The sequence below is a fragment of the Oncorhynchus kisutch genome, linkage group LG7 (genome assembly GCF_002021735.2).
Source record: "Oncorhynchus kisutch isolate 150728-3 linkage group LG7, Okis_V2, whole genome shotgun sequence".
Lineage (NCBI taxonomy): Eukaryota > Metazoa > Chordata > Actinopteri > Salmoniformes > Salmonidae > Oncorhynchus > Oncorhynchus kisutch.
Window position 1 is genome coordinate 1,330,362 of NC_034180.2, and position 19,135 is coordinate 1,349,496.

Here is a 19,135-nt window from a genome sequence, read left to right on the forward strand (position 1 = left end):
GAGGGACAGCTCGGGACTGAGGGACAGCTCGGGACTGAGGGGCAGCTCGGGACTGAGGCAGCTCGGGACTGAGGGGCAGCTCGGGACTGAGGGGCAGCTCGGGACTGAGGGGCAGCTCGGGACTGAGGGGCAGCTCGGGACTGAGGGGCAGCCCGGAACTGAGGGGCAGCCCGGAACTGAGGGGCAGCCCGGAACTGAGGGGCAGCCCGGAACTGAGGGGAAGCCCAGTACTGAGAGGAAGCCCAGTACTGAGAGGAAGCCCAGTACTGAGATGAAGCTCAGGTAGGTAGTAGGCTCCGGTAGATCCTGGCTGGCTGGCGGATCTGGAAGATTCAGGTTGACTAGCAGATCTGGAAGATTCTGGTTGACTAGCAGATCTGGACGATTCTGGTTGACTAGCAGATCTGGAAGATTCTGGTTGACTAGCAGATCTGGAAGATTCTGGTTGACTTGCGGATCTAGCTGCTCTATGCAGACTGACATCTCTGACTGCTCCATGCAGGCTGACAGCTCCTTGCAGACTGGCAGCTATTTGCAGACTGGCAGCTCTGGCTGCTTCATGCAGACTGACATCTCTGACTGCTCCATGCAGGCTGACAGCACCCTGCAGACTGGCAGCTCCTTGCAGACTGACAGCTCCTTGCAGACTGACGGCTCCCTGCAGACTGACAGCTCCCTGCAGACTGGCAGCTCCTTGCAGACTGACAGCTCTGACTGCTCCATGCAGGCTGACAGCTCCTTGCAGACTGGCCTCTCCGGCTGCTTCATGCAGACTGACAGCTCTGACTGCTCCATGCAGGCTGACAGCACCCTGCAGACTGGCAGCTCCTTGCAGACTGACAGCTCCTTGCAGACTGACAGCTCCTTGCAGACTGACAGCACCCTGCAGACTGGCAGCTCCTTGCAGACTAGCAGCTCCTTGCAGACTAGCAGCTCCTTGCAGACTGGCAGCTCCTTGCAGACTGACAGCACAGGCTGCTCCGAACAGGCAGGAGGCTCCGGCAGCGCTGTAGAGGAGAAAGGCTCTGATAGCGCTGAACAGGCGGGAGACTCCGACAGCGCAGGAGGGAAGGAAGGCTCTGATAGCGCTGAACAGACAGGAGACTCCGGTAGCGCAGGAGAGGAGAAAGGCTCCGACAGCGCTGGAGAGGCGGGAGACTCCGACAGCGCAGAAGAGGCGAGGCGCACTGTAGGCCTGATGCGTGGTGCTGGCACTGGTGATACTGGAGCGAGGACACGCACAGGAAGCCTGGTGCGGGGAGCTGCTACCGGAGGACTGGTGTGTGGAGGTGGCTCTGGATAGACCGGACCGTGCAGGCGCACTGGAGCTCTTGAGCACCGAGCCTGCCCAAGCTTACCTGGCTCGATGCCCACTCTAGCCCGGCCAATACGAAGGGCTGGTATGAACCGCACCGGGCTACGCACCCGCACTGGAAACACCGTGCGCTCCATAGCATAACACGGTGTCTGCCCGGTCTCTCTAGCCCACCGGAAAGCACAGGGAGTTTGCACAGGTCTCCTACCTGGCATAGCCATACTCCCTGTAAGCCCCCCCCCCAATAATTTTTTGGGGTTGCTTTTCGGGCTTCCTTGCCAACCGTGTTCCCTCGTATCGTCGGCTCCTATCTCCTGCTGCCTCTGCTTCCTCCTTGGGGCGGCGATATTCACCAGGCTGAGCCCAGGGTCCTCTTCCGTCTAATATCATCTCCCAAGACCAGAAGTCCTTATATCGCTGCTCCTCATGATTAACAAGGAGAGTTGGCTCAGGTCTATCTCCTGACTCAGCCACTCTCCCTCTGAGCCCCCCCCCAATACATTTTTGGGGCTGCTTTTCGGGTTTCCTTGCCAACCGTGTTCCCTCGTATCGTCGGCTCTTATCTCCGGCTGCCTCTGCTCTCCTAAGTGCCTCCACCTGTTCCCATGGGAGGCGATCTCTTCCAGCCAGTATCTCCTCCCAAGTGTAACAACCTTTGCCATCCAATACGTCTTCCCATGTCCATTCCTCCTTTCGCTTTTCCTGCGGTTGCTGCCTGTTTCCACGCCGCTCGGTCCGTGTGTGGTGGGTGATTCTGTAACGGCGTTCTTCGTTTGTTGAAAGAGAGTCGGACCGAAATGCAGCGTAGTGGTTACTCATGACTTTAATGAAAAAAGTGACACTTGAAATAACTTATAAATACAAAAAACAACAAACGGAACGTGAAACCTAATTACAGCCTATCTGGTGAAACTACACAGAGACAGGAACAATCACCCACGAAAAACAAAGTGAAACTCAGGCTACCTAAATACGGTTCCCCATCAGAGACAACAAGAATCACCTGACTCTGATCGAGAACCGCCTCAGGCAGCCAAGCCTACACTCGACACACCCCTAATCAACCACAATCCCAATGCTTACAAAAAAAACAATACGACAACACAATAACCCATGTCACACCCTGGCCAGAACATATAATTAAAGAAAACACAAAATACTAAGACCAAGGCGTGACACTCTTCCCTTTTGCATTCAAAAGTATACAGAGTTCCTATTTAATTGTGCTAAGATAACAAACAGAATAGTTGGTAGCCTTTTTTGCAGGATATCCTGCCACCTTGGTCGTTACTTTGAAAACATATGCATAGTACTAAAAAAGAGGCGATTACGAGTGATGACTGTTGTTATCTAAAACGCAGATCGCATACAAACTTCAGCACACATGTGGACATGGCTGATGTGTCAAGTGTTAAAAACACAAACACCCTCTAGGAAAAGAGGCTAACATAGGGCAGTGCACGTTAGAATCTACCCTGCGCAGATCCATCAGAATATACACTGAGTGTACAAAGCATTAGGAACACCTGCTCTTTCCATGACATAGAATCCAAGTGAAAGTTATGATCCCTTATTGATGTCACTTGTTAAATCCACCTCAATCAGTGTAGATGAATGGGAGGATACAGGTCAAAGGAGGATTTGTATGGCTTGAGACAATTGAGACCTGGATGGTGTGCCATTCAGAGGGTGACGACAACAGATGAACCTGCCTTTGAAAGGGGTATGGTAGTTGGTGCCAGGCGCACCAGTTTGAGTGTGTCAAGAACTGCAACGCTGCTGTGTTTTTCATGTTTAACTGTTTCCCATGTGTATCATGAATGGTCCACCACCTAAAGGACATCCAGTCAACTTGACACAAATGTGGGAAACATTGGAGTCAACCTGGTACAGAATCACTGTGGAACGCTTTCAACACCTTGTAGAGTCCATGCCCTGACGAATTGAGGCTGTTCTGAGGGCAAAGGGGGGGGGGGTCCTTAATGTCTTTGACACTCACTGTATATCATCCTACGAGGGAAGGCAGAGCTAAATGAGCAACGTCATAGGGCATAGATGATGTGGAAAGAATGTGGCAGGCACCTCTTTCACTCAGTTCCCTCTTTCTTTCACCTCTATCCGTCTCCTAAGAGAGTCCTTGATCACAGATGCACAGCGTATTCTCTCGGCTCGTCCCCACCTATCCCCTTACGATCCTGAGCTGTACATCAACTGTCTTCACTCATTTCCTTTACAGAAGACGAGCATGTCAGCTTGTCAGAAACCTTCTCTTCGTACGGTTAAAGTGAGAAGACATTCCAGCCGGGTGGAGTAGAACGCACCAAGAACGATTTATTCGTACCGTTTTCTCTAAATCACCCACTCTGATGGTAATTGATAATAAGGGCCAGAAATAAATCATTTTGGCTGGAATCATTGTTTTATTTGTCACGGGTGATTAGCTTGTCGTGATACGAGACCTGCTGAACCATCGACATCATTGCCAAGCCATTGATTTTTTATTTGCCGAGACCGAACCTAGAATCATCTCATCCCGTTATGAAATGTACTTAAAGCTTACTGGCAAAGCTTTATTCAGCCAAACTGCCCTTCAGCTCAATGGCCCTTAAAGGTGCAGTCTGGGGTCTGTGAATCTCTCTCACACTGCAAGTCCTTGGATCTAGATGGATGTCTATGAATTTGAGAGGGATTACATTTCCCTAACCACTTCACTCAACTGTGTACTAAAACAAGTGACAGGGTGGCTGTTTTTGTTATTATCATTTTATGCTCCAAGAATATACTGTAGCTTGAGGTAGGCAAAGAGCCCTCAGCTTTCAAGGATTACCAAGAAACCCCTTTTCTTTGCAGTTTTCAATGGATGTATTCCTGGTACTTCTGGCAATATCATTTCATGTATCAATCAAGGGAGAGAGAAATGGAAGCCATGAATAAAAGAACTGCCAGCCTCTATCAATAAAAACACATGTACCTCAAGCTAAGAGCTTCCAGATAATCATGTTTTCCCTGAGCAACAAAAGCCCTTTCAGTCAAAATGGTGAATGGCAATTGAATAAAATACACATGTAATTTAAGGACTAGGTAAACAAAACTGGTATTTACAGTATGGTGGATCAAAGGAAGAAGATGGGGGGGGGGGGGGGGGCGTCTCGCTGACATGGTAGGCCGACATACACACACACACAGAGAGAGTGATACGCACACGCTTGCATGTGCACACACTCACACACACGACACACAACCCCTGCAATTATACAAACATGTCACCCTTTCCTCTGCAGCTGTCCAGCAGATTGACTCCATTGTTCCAGAACATTTACATTAGAACAGAAGCCACTTCACAACCTCTGGAGAAGCATTGCATCACTACACGAAGACTCACAGTGCATATTTATTCAGCTCTACTCCAGTCAATTCTATTGTCACTTAAATTAAATGTGTTATGCAGTACAATGGTTAACAGGCAAAGGCGACCATATATTTGTTTGTACACTGTGTGTGTGTGTGTGTGTGTGTGTGTGTGTGTGTGTGTGTGTGTGTGTGTGTGTGTGTGTGTGTGTGTGTGTGTGTGTGTGTGTGTGTGTGTGTAAATATGATGAGGGTCAAGGGAATGGGTGAGCGCCAACTGTCTGAGAGAGTCTCCTGCCATGGGACGATACTCCCCCTCCACACACACACACACACACACACACACACACACACACACACACTCTAATAGTGTAATGCCTCGCCCATTCCTTGGAGGTCTGTAACACTCACACACACACACACACACACACACACAGTCCTTAACTGCAGATAATCTGTCTAGAAATGAAACCGAGCTGGGAGTCCCTGTATGTGTGCACCAGCACTCAAATTGCAATCTGACTGGCCAGCTGCTCTCCTGCTGCACATTGCTGCTCTGCTCAGCAGGCATTGTGGGTAGACAGAAATGTCCAGAGTGTTGAAAGGAAAACATGTCCATATGTTCTCTACAACAGTGATGTGTATTAATATGGTGTTTTATTATCTCTATAACAGATTAAATGGATGAAAACAATATCTTTGTGATGAGCAGAGACACATTTTCATTTAAATGATGACTTAACTGAGTTACAGAGTTACACACTCAGACCCAATAACTAGGGCCAGGAGTTGTTCTGGACAACTGACCTGACCAGGAAAAACTCTGGACCCCAGTTTTACCTGGTTATATCACCTGGTCAGGAGAATACACTGGCTTTACTGATAACACATTTTCCAATGCCTGGGGGGTGGTCAAGATGATAGATTATGGCTCACTTCTCCCCCCCACCTCCCAAGCTAATGAACCTCTTCCCCCTACTCAGAGCACTGCAGCTATGATTCACATAACCCACCCTGTCAGACATCGACACAGTGAAACCTGTCATGGGCAACAATGCATCGACCAAAAATAGAACTCTCCCATTGCAGAAGTATAAAATATACATGAAACCATCTTTAACAGTCGAAAAGGAAGAAGAACCAGAACCCCTCTACTGTGAGACCGTCAGGAAGAAGAACCAGAACCACTCTACTGTGAGACCGTCAGGAAGAAGAACCAGAACCACTCTACGGTGAGGCCGTCAGGAAGAAGAACCAGAACCACTCTACTGTGAGACCGTCAGGAAGAAGAACCAGAACCACTCTACTGTGAGACCGTCAGGAAGAAGAACCAGAACCCCTCTACTGTGAGACCGTCAGGAAGAAGAACCAGAACCACTCTACTGTGAGACCGTCAGGAAGAAGAACCAGAACCACTCTACGGTGAGACCGTCAGGAAGAAGAACCAGAACCCCTCTACTGTGAGACAGTCAGGAAGAAGAACCAGAACCCCTCTACTGTGAGACAGTCAGGAAGAAGAACCAGAACCACTCTACTGTGAGACAGTCAGGAAGAAGAACCAGAACCACTCTACTGTGAGACAGTCAGGAAGAAGAACCAGAACCACTCTACGGTGAGACCGTCAGGAAGAAGAACCAGAACCACTCTACGGTGAAACCGTCAGGAAGAAGTGAGTCTAGTCTTTGATCTATCGGCTGGTTGATTAATGTCTGTCTGTCTCTCTGTGTGTGTGCACGCGCATGTGTGTACATGTGTATGTTTGACCTGTCTCATAGTGGCCTCCTGTCGATAATAGGATGTGTCTGGCTATCTGAGCTGACTACATGGTGAAATTGGAGCCCTGTGGCATGAAATAAGATGAGAATCACAGAGAGAGAAGAACAGAGAGAAGAAAAACACTGAGAGAAGACAGAGAAGGACAGAGAGAGAGAAGAACAGAGAGAAAAAGAAAAACAGAGAGAGAAGAAGAACAGAGAGGAGAAGACTAGAGAGGACGACAAAGAGAAGAAAAATAAGAAGAACAGAGAGAAGAAGAAGAACAGAGAAGGACATAGAGAAGAAAAAGAAGAACAGAGAAGGACATAGAGAAGAAGAAGAAAAAGAAGAACAGAGAGAAGAAGAACAGAGAGGAGAAGACTAGAGAGGACGACAAAGAGAAGAAAAATAAGAAGAACAGAGAGAAGAAGAAGAACAGAGAAGGACATAGAGAAGAAAAAGAAGAACAGAGAGAAGAAAGACAGAGAGAGAAGGACAGAGGAGGACATAGAGAAGAAAAAGAACAGAGAAGAAGAAGAACGGAGAGAGGAGGACAGAGAAGAAAAAGAAGAAGAACAGAGAGAGAAGAACAGAGAGAGAAGGAGAGAGAAGAAGAAGAACAGAGAGAGGACAGAGGAGGACATAGAGAAGAAAAAGAAGGGCAGAGAGAAGACAGAGGAGGACATAGAGAAGAAAAAGAAGAGCAGAGAGAAGACAGAGGAGGACATAGAGAAGAAAAAGAAGAACAGAGAGAAGAAGGACAGAGAGAGGACAGAGGAGGACATAGAGAAGAAAAAGAAGAAGAACAGAGAGAAGGACAGAGAGAGAAGGACAGAGGAGGACATAGAGAAGAAAAAGAAGAAGACCAGAGAGAAGGACAGAGAGAGAAGGACAGAGGAGGACATAGAGAAGAAAAAGAAGAAGAACAGAGAGAAGGACAGAGAGAGAAGGACAGAGGAGGACATAGAGAAGAAAAAGAAGAAGAACAGAGAGAAGGACAGAGAGAGAAGGACAGAGGAGGACATAGAGAAGAAAAAGAAGAAGAACAGAGAGAAGGACAGAGAGAGAAGGACAGAGGAGGACATAGAGAAGAAAAAGAAGAAGAACAGAGAGAAGGACAGAGAGAGAAGGACAAACACTTACCCAGGCTGAACTCCACATGGGGCAGCTTGGGAATCAGGATAACACCTGTGATACAGAGACAGAGAGAGAGGAAAATCATTAAGAGAGAATACAAAGCTGTTCACTCATGAAAAATGAATAATCTGAGATAATTCAGACACGACACACACAGGCGCGCAGACACCGAAACACGGTGAAAAAAACCACAGACAGACACATCGACAGACACCGAAACCCCCCGACAAACAAGGCGAAAAAAACACAGACGGACACACCGACAGACACTGAAACACACCGAAAACAAAACACAGACGGACACACCGACAGACACCGAAACACACCGAAAACAAAACACAGACGGACACACCGACAGACACTGAAACACACCGAAAACAAAACACAGACGGACACACCGACAGACACCGAAACACACCGAAAACAAAACACAGACGGACACACCGACAGACACCAAAACACACCGAAAACAAAACACAGACGGACACACCGACAGACACAAAAACACACCGAAAACAAAACAAAGACAGACACACCGACAGACACCGAAACACACCGAAAAAAAACACAGACGGACACACCGACAGACACTGAAACACACCGACAGACACACCGACAGACACTGAAACACACCGAAAACAAAACACAGACAGACACACCGACAGACACTGAAACACACCGAAAACAAAACACAGACGGACACACCGACAGACACTGAAACACACCGAAAACAAAACACAGACGGACACACCGACAGACACCGAAACACACCGAAAAAAAACACAGACGGACACACCGACAGACACTGAAACACACCGACAGACAAACAGACAGACACTGAAACACACCGAAAACAAAACACAGACAGACACACCGACAGACACTGAAACACACCGAAAACAAAACACAGACGGACACACCGACAGACACCGAAACACACCGAAAACAAAACACAGACGGACACACCGACAGACACTGAAACACACCGAAAACAAAACACAGACAGACACACCGACAGACACTGAAACACACCGAAAACAAAACACAGACAGACACACCGACAGACACTGAAACACACCGAAAACAAAACACAGACGGACACACCGACAGACACCGAAACACACCGAAAACAAAACACAGACGGACACACCGACAGACACCGAAACACACCGAAAACAAAACACAGACGGACACACCGACAGACACTGAAACACACCGACAGACACACCAAAAAAAAAAACACAAGAGACACACCGACAGATACCGAAACACGCACACACACATTTCACTGCAAAGGGCAAAACCATCTATCAAATAACCATTCATCTCCATATTAACCACTATGCCCTCTACGACCATTTCATTTAGGCTTTTAACGAGGTCGACGAGCATGGCACCTCTCCTCCAAATGAAAGGCAATAAAATCCAACACCACTTCAGTGCCAGTCTTTCCATTCACTCTACGGTAGTAAGCATGGAAAAATACCTTCCCCCATCATCAACACAATATGTCTTCAGAGAGGTATAACACTGTGGCTATTGTAACGGCTCGGAGCGAAACACCTCACGTGTGATTGATGGCCCGGTTCGCTTTAGATTATGCAAACGGGCTGCAATCTATTTATCCGATTGCGGCGTGTGTCACAGCCAGAGTTCCCCGACATCCATCGCCCTGAATGCCCAGCTTCCCCCCTCCCCACAACCATCCCGATGGGGAGCTAATGGAGGAGGCTGGGTGGTGGGGGGGGGGGGGGTGCCATCGCTTGTACCCACCATCTGATGCCAGTATGACCGGTATCATCGAGGCATGAGCTCACCACCATACCTGGAGGGCCGCGTGCCAAGGGAGAAACTCACACACTCTCTGCAACACACACACACACATAAGCAGAAACACAGACACACACACACACACACACAGTGCACCCCCTCATCCTCGTTCCGCAGTGCCTGGGCAGAATTGTCCTCTCTCCCAGCATCGTCAACCTGGCTAATGAAGCGTGGGTACTCTACACGTCTTGACGTATGGTCCGGGTGTTACAAACACAGCACACTTCTAGCGAAGACAGATCATATCATTAGGTTACTAACTCATTTTATTATCAGTAATCACTAGTTAGCTATAATCACAAGAAAAACATTTTGAATGCTTAGCAGGACAGGAAAATGGTCTAAATCATGCACTTATCAAGAGAACATCCCTGGTCATCCCTACTGCCTCTGATCTGGCGGACTCACTAAACACAAATGCTTCGTTTGTAGAGTATGTCTGAGTGTTGAACTATGACCCTGGCTATCCATAAATGTAAAAAACAAACAAATTGTGTCGTCTGGTTTGCTTAATATAAGACATTTTAAATGATTTATACTTTTACTTTTGATACTTAAGTACAAAACCAAAAACTTTTAGACTTTTACTGAAGTAGTATTTTACTGGGTGACTTTACCTTTTACTGAAGTAGTATTTTACTGGGTGACTTTACCTTTTACTGAAGTAGTATTTTACTGGGTGACTTTACCTTTTACTGAAGTAGTATTTTACTGGGTGACTTTACCTTTTACTGAAGTAGTATTTTACTGGGTGACTTTACCTTTTACTGAAGTAGTATTTTACTGGGTGACTAACTTTTACTTTAGTATTAAGGTATCTTTACTTTTACTCAAGTATAAAAAATTGGGTACTTTTTCCACCACTGGTTATATTACCATGACTGGTGTTTAACATTGAGACTGTGACATGTTAATAACATGATATTACCATGACTGGTGTTTAACATTGAGACTATGTGACATGTTAATAACATGATATTACCATGACTGGTGTTTAACATTGAGACTATGTGACATGTTAATAACATGATATTACCATGACTGGTGTTTAACATTGAGACTATGTGACATGTTAATAACATGATATTACCATGACTGGTGTTTAACATTGAGACTATGTGACATGTTAATAACATGATATTACCATGACTGGTGTTTAACATTGAGACTATGTGACATGTTAATAACATGATATTACCATGACTGGTGTTTAACATTGAGACTATGTGACATGTTAATAACATGATATTACCATGACTGGTGTTTAACATTGAGACTATGTGACATGTTAATAACATGATATTACCATGACTGGTGTTTAACATTGAGACTATGTGACATGTGACATGTGACATGTTAATAACATGATACTACAGTGACCCACTGCTAAATGACGTAAATGTAAATGACTGGGGATGAAACTTGGTGAGAAGAAAATACCCTTGTCAGGGATCATGGGACAATCGCAGCTGTTGAGCTGCTCAAGGCCCTCTCTGCATCACTTTACCATAGGGGACAGCCAATCACAATCAGCCACTTTTACAGCTCTCTCTACCTCACAGGGCTCTAATCACTCCACCAATCAGCCACTTTGCATCTCTCTCTACCTCACAGGGCTCTAATCACTCCACCAATCAGCCACTTTACAGCTCTCTCTACCTCACAGGGCTCTAATCACTCCACCAAATCAGCCACTTTACATATCTCTCTACCTCCGAGGGCTCTAACCACTCCACCAATCAGCAACTCTCTCTGCAGGACTAACCCATTTAATTCAACTGTAGGTCTACAGAACTAACACATTTAATTCAACTGTAGGTCTACAGGACTAACACATTTAATTCAACTGTAGTTCTACATGACTAACCCATTTAATTAAACTGTAGGTCTACAGGACTAACACATTTAATTAAACTGTAGGTCTACAGGACTAACACATTTAATTCAACTGTAGTTCTACATGACTAATCCATTTAATTAAACTGTAGGTCTACAGGACTAACACATTTAATTCAACTGTAGGTCTACAGGACTAACACATTTAATTAAACTGTAGGTCTACAGGACTAACACATTTAATTCAACTGTAGTTCTACATGACTAATCCATTTAATTAAACTGTAGGTCTACAGGACTAACACATTTAATTCAACTGTAGGTCTACAGGACTAACACATTTAATTCAACTGTAGGTCTACAGGACTAACACATTTAATTCAACTGTAGTTCTACAGGACTAACCCATTTAATTAAACTGTAGGTCTACAGGACTAACACATTTAATTAAACTGTAGTTCTACATGACTAACCCATTTAATTAAACTGTAGTTCTACATGACTAACCAATTTAATTAAACTGTAGGTCTACAGGACTACCCCATTTAATTCAACTGTAGGTCTACAGGACTACCCCATTTAATTCAACTGTAGGACTACAGGACTAACACATTTAATTCAACTGTAGGTCTACAGGACTAACACATTTAATTCAACTGTAGGTCTACAGGACTAACACATTTAATTCAACTGTAGGTCTACAGGACTAACACATTTAATTCAACTGTAGTTCTACATGACTAACCCGTTTAATTAAACTGTAGGTCTACAGGACTAACACATTTAATTCAACTGTAGGTCTACAGGACTAACACATTTAATTCAACTGTAGGTCTACAGGACTAACACATTTAATTAAACTGTAGTTCTACATGACTAACCCATTTAATTAAACTGTAGTTCTACATGACTAACCAATTTAATTAAACTGTAGGTCTACAGGACTACCCCATTTAATTCAACTGTAGGTCTACAGGACTACCCCATTTAATTCAACTGTAGGACTACAGGACTAACACATTTAATTCAACTGTAGGTCTACAGGACTAACACATTTAATTCAACTGTAGGTCTACAGGACTAACACATTTAATTCAACTGTAGGTCTACAGGACTAACACATTTAATTCAACTGTAGTTCTACATGACTAACCCGTTTAATTAAACTGTAGGTCTACAGGACTAACACATTTAATTCAACTGTAGGTCTACAGGACTAACACATTTAATTCAACTGTAGGTCTACAGGACTAACACATTTAATTCAACTGTAGTTCTACAGGACTAACCCATTTAATTAAACTGTAGTTCTACATGACTAACCCATTTAATTAAACTGTAGTTCTACATGACTAACCAATTTAATTAAACTGTAGATCTACAGGACTAACACATTTAATTAAACTGTAGTTCTACATGACTAACCCATTTAATTAAACTGTAGTTCTACATGACTAACCAATTTAATTAAACTGTAGGTCTACAGGACTACCCCATTTAATTCAACTGTAGGTCTACAGGACTACCCCATTTAATTCAACTGTAGGACTACAGGACTAACACATTTAATTCAACTGTAGGTCTACAGGACTAACACATTTAATTCAACTGTAGGTCTACAGGACTAACACATTTAATTCAACTGTAGGTCTACAGGACTAACACATTTAATTCAACTGTAGTTCTACATGACTAACCCGTTTAATTAAACTGTAGGTCTACAGGACTAACACATTTAATTCAACTGTAGGTCTACAGGACTAACACATTTAATTCAACTGTAGGTCTACAGGACTAACACATTTAATTCAACTGTAGTTCTACAGGACTAACCCATTTAATTAAACTGTAGGTCTACAGGACTAACCCATTTAATTAAACTGTAGTTCTACATGACTAACCCATTTAATTAAACTGTAGTTCTACATGACTAACCAATTTAATTAAACTGTAGATCTACAGGACTAACACATTTAATTCAACTGTAGTTCTACATGACTAACCCATTTAATTAAACTGTAGGACTACAGGACTAACACATTTAATTCAACTGTAGGACTACAGGCCTAACACATTTAATTAAACTGTAGACCTACAGGACTAACACATTTAATTAAACTGTAGAACTACAGGACTAACACATTTAATTAAACTGTAGACCAACAGGACTAACACATTTAATTAAACTGTAGACCAACAGGACTAACCCATTTCATTCAACTGTAGACCAACAGGACTAACCAACTAACACAACTGTCCAAGATGATATTGACTTGCCTCTAAATTACAAAATGATGTATCAATAGAGAACAGAATCCATGCACCTGCAAAGCTGTACCAACTTCCACTACCAGGGACTATGTAATTGACCCCTTACAGGAATTGAATTGACCCAACCGCAGCCAAACAAATTCCTAATTAGTTTGACTAATTGCACCAGGAGAGAATTAGCCAGGTGTGTAGACTAGACTAGTTGATAAACTAACAGGTGACCCAACTCCAGTGTGTTGGATTAGCATGGAGAGACAGAGAAACACAGGTGCAGTATAATGTGCAACCTACGCTACTCCTCTGGCGTGATAAATATGGAAATAGACCAATGAGGGGGGTCCTAGGAGATGCACACACATGCAGGCATGCATACACTCAAATCAGGCACACACACACACACACACACGAACACTTGCACAGACTAGCACACACACACCGGAGGGGGGCCACGCCAAATGAGGTGTACCCATCTGTGATACGTTTCATATGAATCTAGAAATAATAGCTCTGGTATAGGGAGGAGGGAGGGAGAGCGGGAGGGAAAGGAGGGGGTAATGTATTCTGAAGTGCACAAGGTGATTTTTCTGGGACGACAGCCCTAATGAACCTCCAAGGACTTGCGCTGGGGGGGGGGGGGGGTCTCACAGATGCTCATTTAACCTCCCTCCCTCCCTCCTCTCTCTCTCTCTTTCATCTCTCTTTCCTCCCCTTCCTACTGTTTACCACTTGGGGCCGGAGCCCTGAGCCCGTAACTCTGAGGAAAGTGGGAAGGCGGAGGTCGGAACTCGGGAGGAAGACCCACGTGGGAATGCTGCTCATTCACAGTTCTCACAAAATGATGCCAGAGAAATTCCTCCTCCTTCCCTCCCTCCATACCTCCCACCTTGCACGCACCTACATCCCCTGCAGAGTGTCGAGCGAGCAGAAGCCACGTGGTGAGAAAATTAAGCAATTTCCCTGAGAAGGAGAAGCCTGGAAAAGCCCTGGCACGGCTGTGAAAGTGGGTTAGCAGCCGTTGTTACGACGATCTTAATCACCTCGCTTATCCCTTTCATGAATAGATATTACATTTAAGGGGCCGGGCCCAAGACCGTCATGTTTTTTTCTTTTAATATCATTTACCTAGGAGTAGGGGAATGCATTGAACGCATTACCCATAATTCACTGCCTGCCGAGAGCTCAGTGGGGTTTGAAACTTGGGAGGAAAAAAAATCTCTCGCCGTCTGTCCTCTTTCCGGAGAAATTGGCGTTACAGAAGAACACCTGGACTATACTGATGATTCAATCACCAGAACGGCAGCAGCTAGCGCGGCCTGCTGCCGACACACACCTGACGAGATTGATGTTTTAACAAAAGGCCCAATAACCGTAAGTGGTGGTAGAATGGGGAGAATGAGTTACTGTCACATTAAGGCCCTGGGATCTACTAGAGAGAGAACAGACAGTTAATGGTGGTGGAAGGATTTGTCACCTACGTTTAATGAAGAGGCGTGAAACAGTTAAGTTGCATGTTAATGAGGTGGTTTTAGACTGGTGAACCAGGAGGGATGGGTAGACGTCAGAGGGTTAAAGTGGTAACATCCAGACCAGTAAAGGTTCAAAATCCTAGATTCTAAAGGTGGATTTGTATATTCACAGCTTGGGTCATAACGGATTGATAATGAGGTTATCTAACTGTAAGCTATATCCTGCTTGTAACACCATTATGCTGCTTATAGCGCCAGAAACTGTCACGACTTCCTCCGAAGTCGGTCCCTATCCTTGTTCAAGCGACGTTCAGCGGGCGACGTCACCGGTCTTCTAGCCATCGCCGATCCACCTTCCATTTTCCATTTGTTTTGTCTTGTCTTCCCACACACCTGGTTTTAATTCCATCAATTACATGTTGTGTATTTAACCCTTTGTTCCCCACATGTCCTTGTCCGATATTGTTTATTGTAAGTGCTTGTGCACGTTATGTCTGGGGTTTTTGTCCCATTATATAAATTGTTTATGTTCACGGTGATTTTTAACATTAAACTGCGCCGTTGTAACACAGTCTTTGCTCTCCTGCGCCTGACTTCTCTACCACCAGTACGCACGCCTTACAGAAACTACGATAACATAGGCCCATGAGTATAGTCAATGCTGATATGATTCATACAGGTGACTGTTCAAAACTGTGTCCGTCAGGGTCAAAAATATAATGGATTCTGACCTTGGACCTCTTTTAGACTTTTTGATGTGGAGCGTGTGGGCGCAATGAATACCAAACTCTCTATTCTAGGTGACCTGAACGCGCCAAGCCTGTCTCATCTCACCCAACGCTGTTCCCACCGCCTCTTATCTTCTACGTCAACCCGGCGTCAAGAGAAACAAATTCACCTTGTGATTGGTAATGGGAGGTTGTCAACCTGTCTGTGGCTCTGTAGCTCTATAATTACCTTCTTTGTTCAATTCCCTTCTTCCGTTTCCCCCCCCCCCCCCCCCGCACTGTGAGAAAACAAAACCGGAGGTGTTCAGCGTCTGCGTCCCAAATGATACCCTACTCCCTACATGGGATTGAATACGTACGGGCCCTGGTCAAAAGCAGTGTTCTATAAAGGGAATAGGGTGCCATTTGGAACGCACAGGTCCAGAGCAGAGGTGTTCATTATTACTGATTACACACCCACTTAAAGTTGGGCTGGAGGGAGGGATGGAGGGCGGAAGAGGGGAAGAAGAGCTTTACATGACAGGAAATTATCTTATTTTGACATATATTTCAAAACATCCCCTGATCCCATATGCTGTGATGAGAGGAACGAAATAGAGAGAGACGGTTTGTGTGTGTGTGTGTTCCTTGTTCCTCATTCTTCGTTCATTTTCATAAAGGCTTCATACACTTGCTGTTACCCTTCAGGGAAGACATCCGAGTTTAGCGTGCTACGATGCTAACAATACTGAGCCCTATGGTGAAACTGCAATATTTGTCCTCCTGAAGAGCCATGGCATCAGCCCCAGGAGGAGACAGAATGGAGGCTCAGTGCCACCACTGAAATCAACGCTTATCTCATTATCATGCACCTGGAGTGATGACCACAGGAGATATATTTTGCCTCTGCCAAAGCTTATTAGTGACAACAGTTTGGCCCACACGGTGGTTTTTAGGATCCTTAAAAAGTGCACGCGAGCACACAGAAATAACATTTGTTCTTAAAGGGGTACAAACGCTTGTCACTGTTGTGGTGCCCTGTAAGGTATATTCTTTGTACCTTTAGCTCTAGGTACATAATTGTACCCTTGCAGTTTGTACCTTAAAAGAGCCAATAGTGTACCTTAAGGGAAAAGATGGTTCCTTTTAAGTGGCAAAAATGTACCTCTTAAAAAGGTTCTGGGGTGTTGTTTTAAAAACTATATTTGCATATTTCCCAGGGTGCCTTTCAGATAAATGTTTGAGTTATCAGTACCACCCATGACTGTGTTTGCTAGTGACAGAGGCATGGTTGTTGCATTCATGGCTTTCAGTCTTGTAGCTTTCACCAACTGAGTGCCTAAGTGAAAATTTTAGAATGGACTCTTAATGACAATACATATATCATATAAGGCCATACTTTGAAAGTCCATTTTTACCCCAACACAGTGATCTGAAACTGCTGGATTGCAGGCCACATCAGTCAAGTAACATTTATGCTGGTTTGCAAAGTGCTTTTTAATTCCTATTGAAATCCAGCCAGAGTTGGGATATAAAAAAAATTGAACTTTTAATCAACTGCAACCTGCATTTAGAACGACTGCCAAGGTAGACAAATTGATTAACAATCTAAACGGGAACAATCTCAGTAACGGGTGCAAGGAGTCCAACTACTAACAAATTGGATTAGTTTACAAAAATGTATGTTATTTATCCTTATATTGTTTTTCACTGTATATAGACTTTCTTTTTTTCTATTGTGTTATTGACTGTACACTTGTTTATCCCATGTAACTCTGTGTTGTTGTTTTGTCGCACTGCTTTGCTTTATCTTGGCCAGGTCACAGTTGTAAATGAGAACTTGTTCTCAACTAGCTAACCTGGTTAAATAAAGGTGAAAGAAATCATATATTTGTGTAGCATTATAATAATAATCAATCAATTTGCATGAAAAAACACACATATTGAAACAAACAATTCTGAAAATCCCCCTGCAATAGAGCATGCCGGGCGGTACCCTAAAAGGTACCGAACAGTACCATGTGAGATCATTATGTGTACCTTGTGCATTTTGATATTTTTCTACCCCAGGGAACAAGAGCGTAGGCATAGACACGTACGCGCACACACACACACACACACACACACACACACACACACACACACACACACACACACACACACAAACACACACACACAATCATGTATGTCAATAAGCTTCAGACTAACAAATATAACCACTGGGCAAAAAAATGATTGAATCACTATATAATATACAATAATAATAAATGCTATTTAGCAGACTTTTATCCAAAGTGACTTAACAGTGAGGCCTGCATACATTCTACGTAGGGTTGGGCCCGGAAAACAACGTCACTTCAACAAAAACATTCAATGTGATTGACGTTGAATCCACGTGGAAAACTTACTGGACTTGAAATACGTCATCAACGTAAGGACATTTTGTATTTTTCCACACAACTTGGAACCTAAATTCAATGACATGGTGACATTTTCTATTCATTTCACGTTAGTTGACAATTCAACCAAATGTAAACCAAAACTAGAAATGACCTGTGTGTCCAGAGGGGTAGAATGCAGAGAAGTGGAGCATGAGGAGTGGAGGTTAGTGGAGGATGGAGGAGGATAATTGAGGACACAGGTAAAGGGAAAACAGAGAGAGAATGAATGAGAAAGCAAATAGGAGAGGGAGAAAGAAAGAGAACGAGATAGACAGCGAGAACGAGGAGAGGATGAAGGAGCAGCATTCTAAGGACGAGTGAGTGAACTAAAGAGAGAAGAAAGCTGTATCTACAGCAGGGAAGACCAACTCCAGTCCTCAGGGGCCTGATTGGTGTCACACTGTTGCCCCAGCCCCAGCTAACACACCTGACTCCAATAATCAACTAATCAGGATCTTCAGTATAGAACGCAATTAGTTTAATCATCTGTGGTGATGGATCTGCCTATGATCTACAGTAAATGTAGAGCTCACCAGCTCCGGTCAGTCCATCTCCTCCGGTCAGCGGCTCCCCCTCCTCTTCCATCATGTCCACCCTGCACTCATGGCTGAGGTGCCGTGTCCCACCGTCCTCCATATCCACGGCTCTCCCTCCTCCTCCTCCAAGGAATGCCACGGTCCAGTCCAGCTCAGTCACGGCTAGCACTTCCTCACGAATCCTTGCGAAAGGCTTTGAGGCATATAAGATCGTCTCTCACTCTCTCACTGTCGCGCCGCTCTCTCTGGCAGCATAAAATACGCCTTTAAAAACGGAGGAGAGAGGGAAGTGGGGGTCCAAGAGTGGGGAGGGAAGGGTGGGAGAGAGGGAGGGGATGAGGGACTGAGGCAGGGAATGAAAGAGAAGGCAGGACAGAATTGATGTTAGGTGCGATAAACAGCTCAATCCATCAATCTTGTGCTGTCAGATGGAGCACCTAGACTAGACTGGTGGAGGCAGGCAGGATGGGACGCTGACGTTCTCTCTCTCCTC

At 44.6% G+C, this 19,135-nt stretch overlaps 1 protein-coding gene across 1 annotated transcript in view; it reads right to left on the bottom strand.

The window, feature by feature from the left end:
• The window catches only part of LOC109881902 (type II inositol 3,4-bisphosphate 4-phosphatase-like), a 340,632-nt gene that overhangs the window by 210,431 nt on the left and 111,066 nt on the right, over window positions 1–19,135 (bottom strand). The window contains exons 4-5 of the mRNA XM_031828224.1: window positions 18,640–18,985; window positions 7,562–7,606 (exon numbers count right to left, since the gene is read on the bottom strand). Coding sequence (XP_031684084.1) covers window positions 7,562–7,606; window positions 18,640–18,742 — 148 coding nt within the window. The 5' untranslated portion in view covers window positions 18,743–18,985. The remainder of the gene's footprint in view (window positions 1–7,561; window positions 7,607–18,639; window positions 18,986–19,135) is intronic.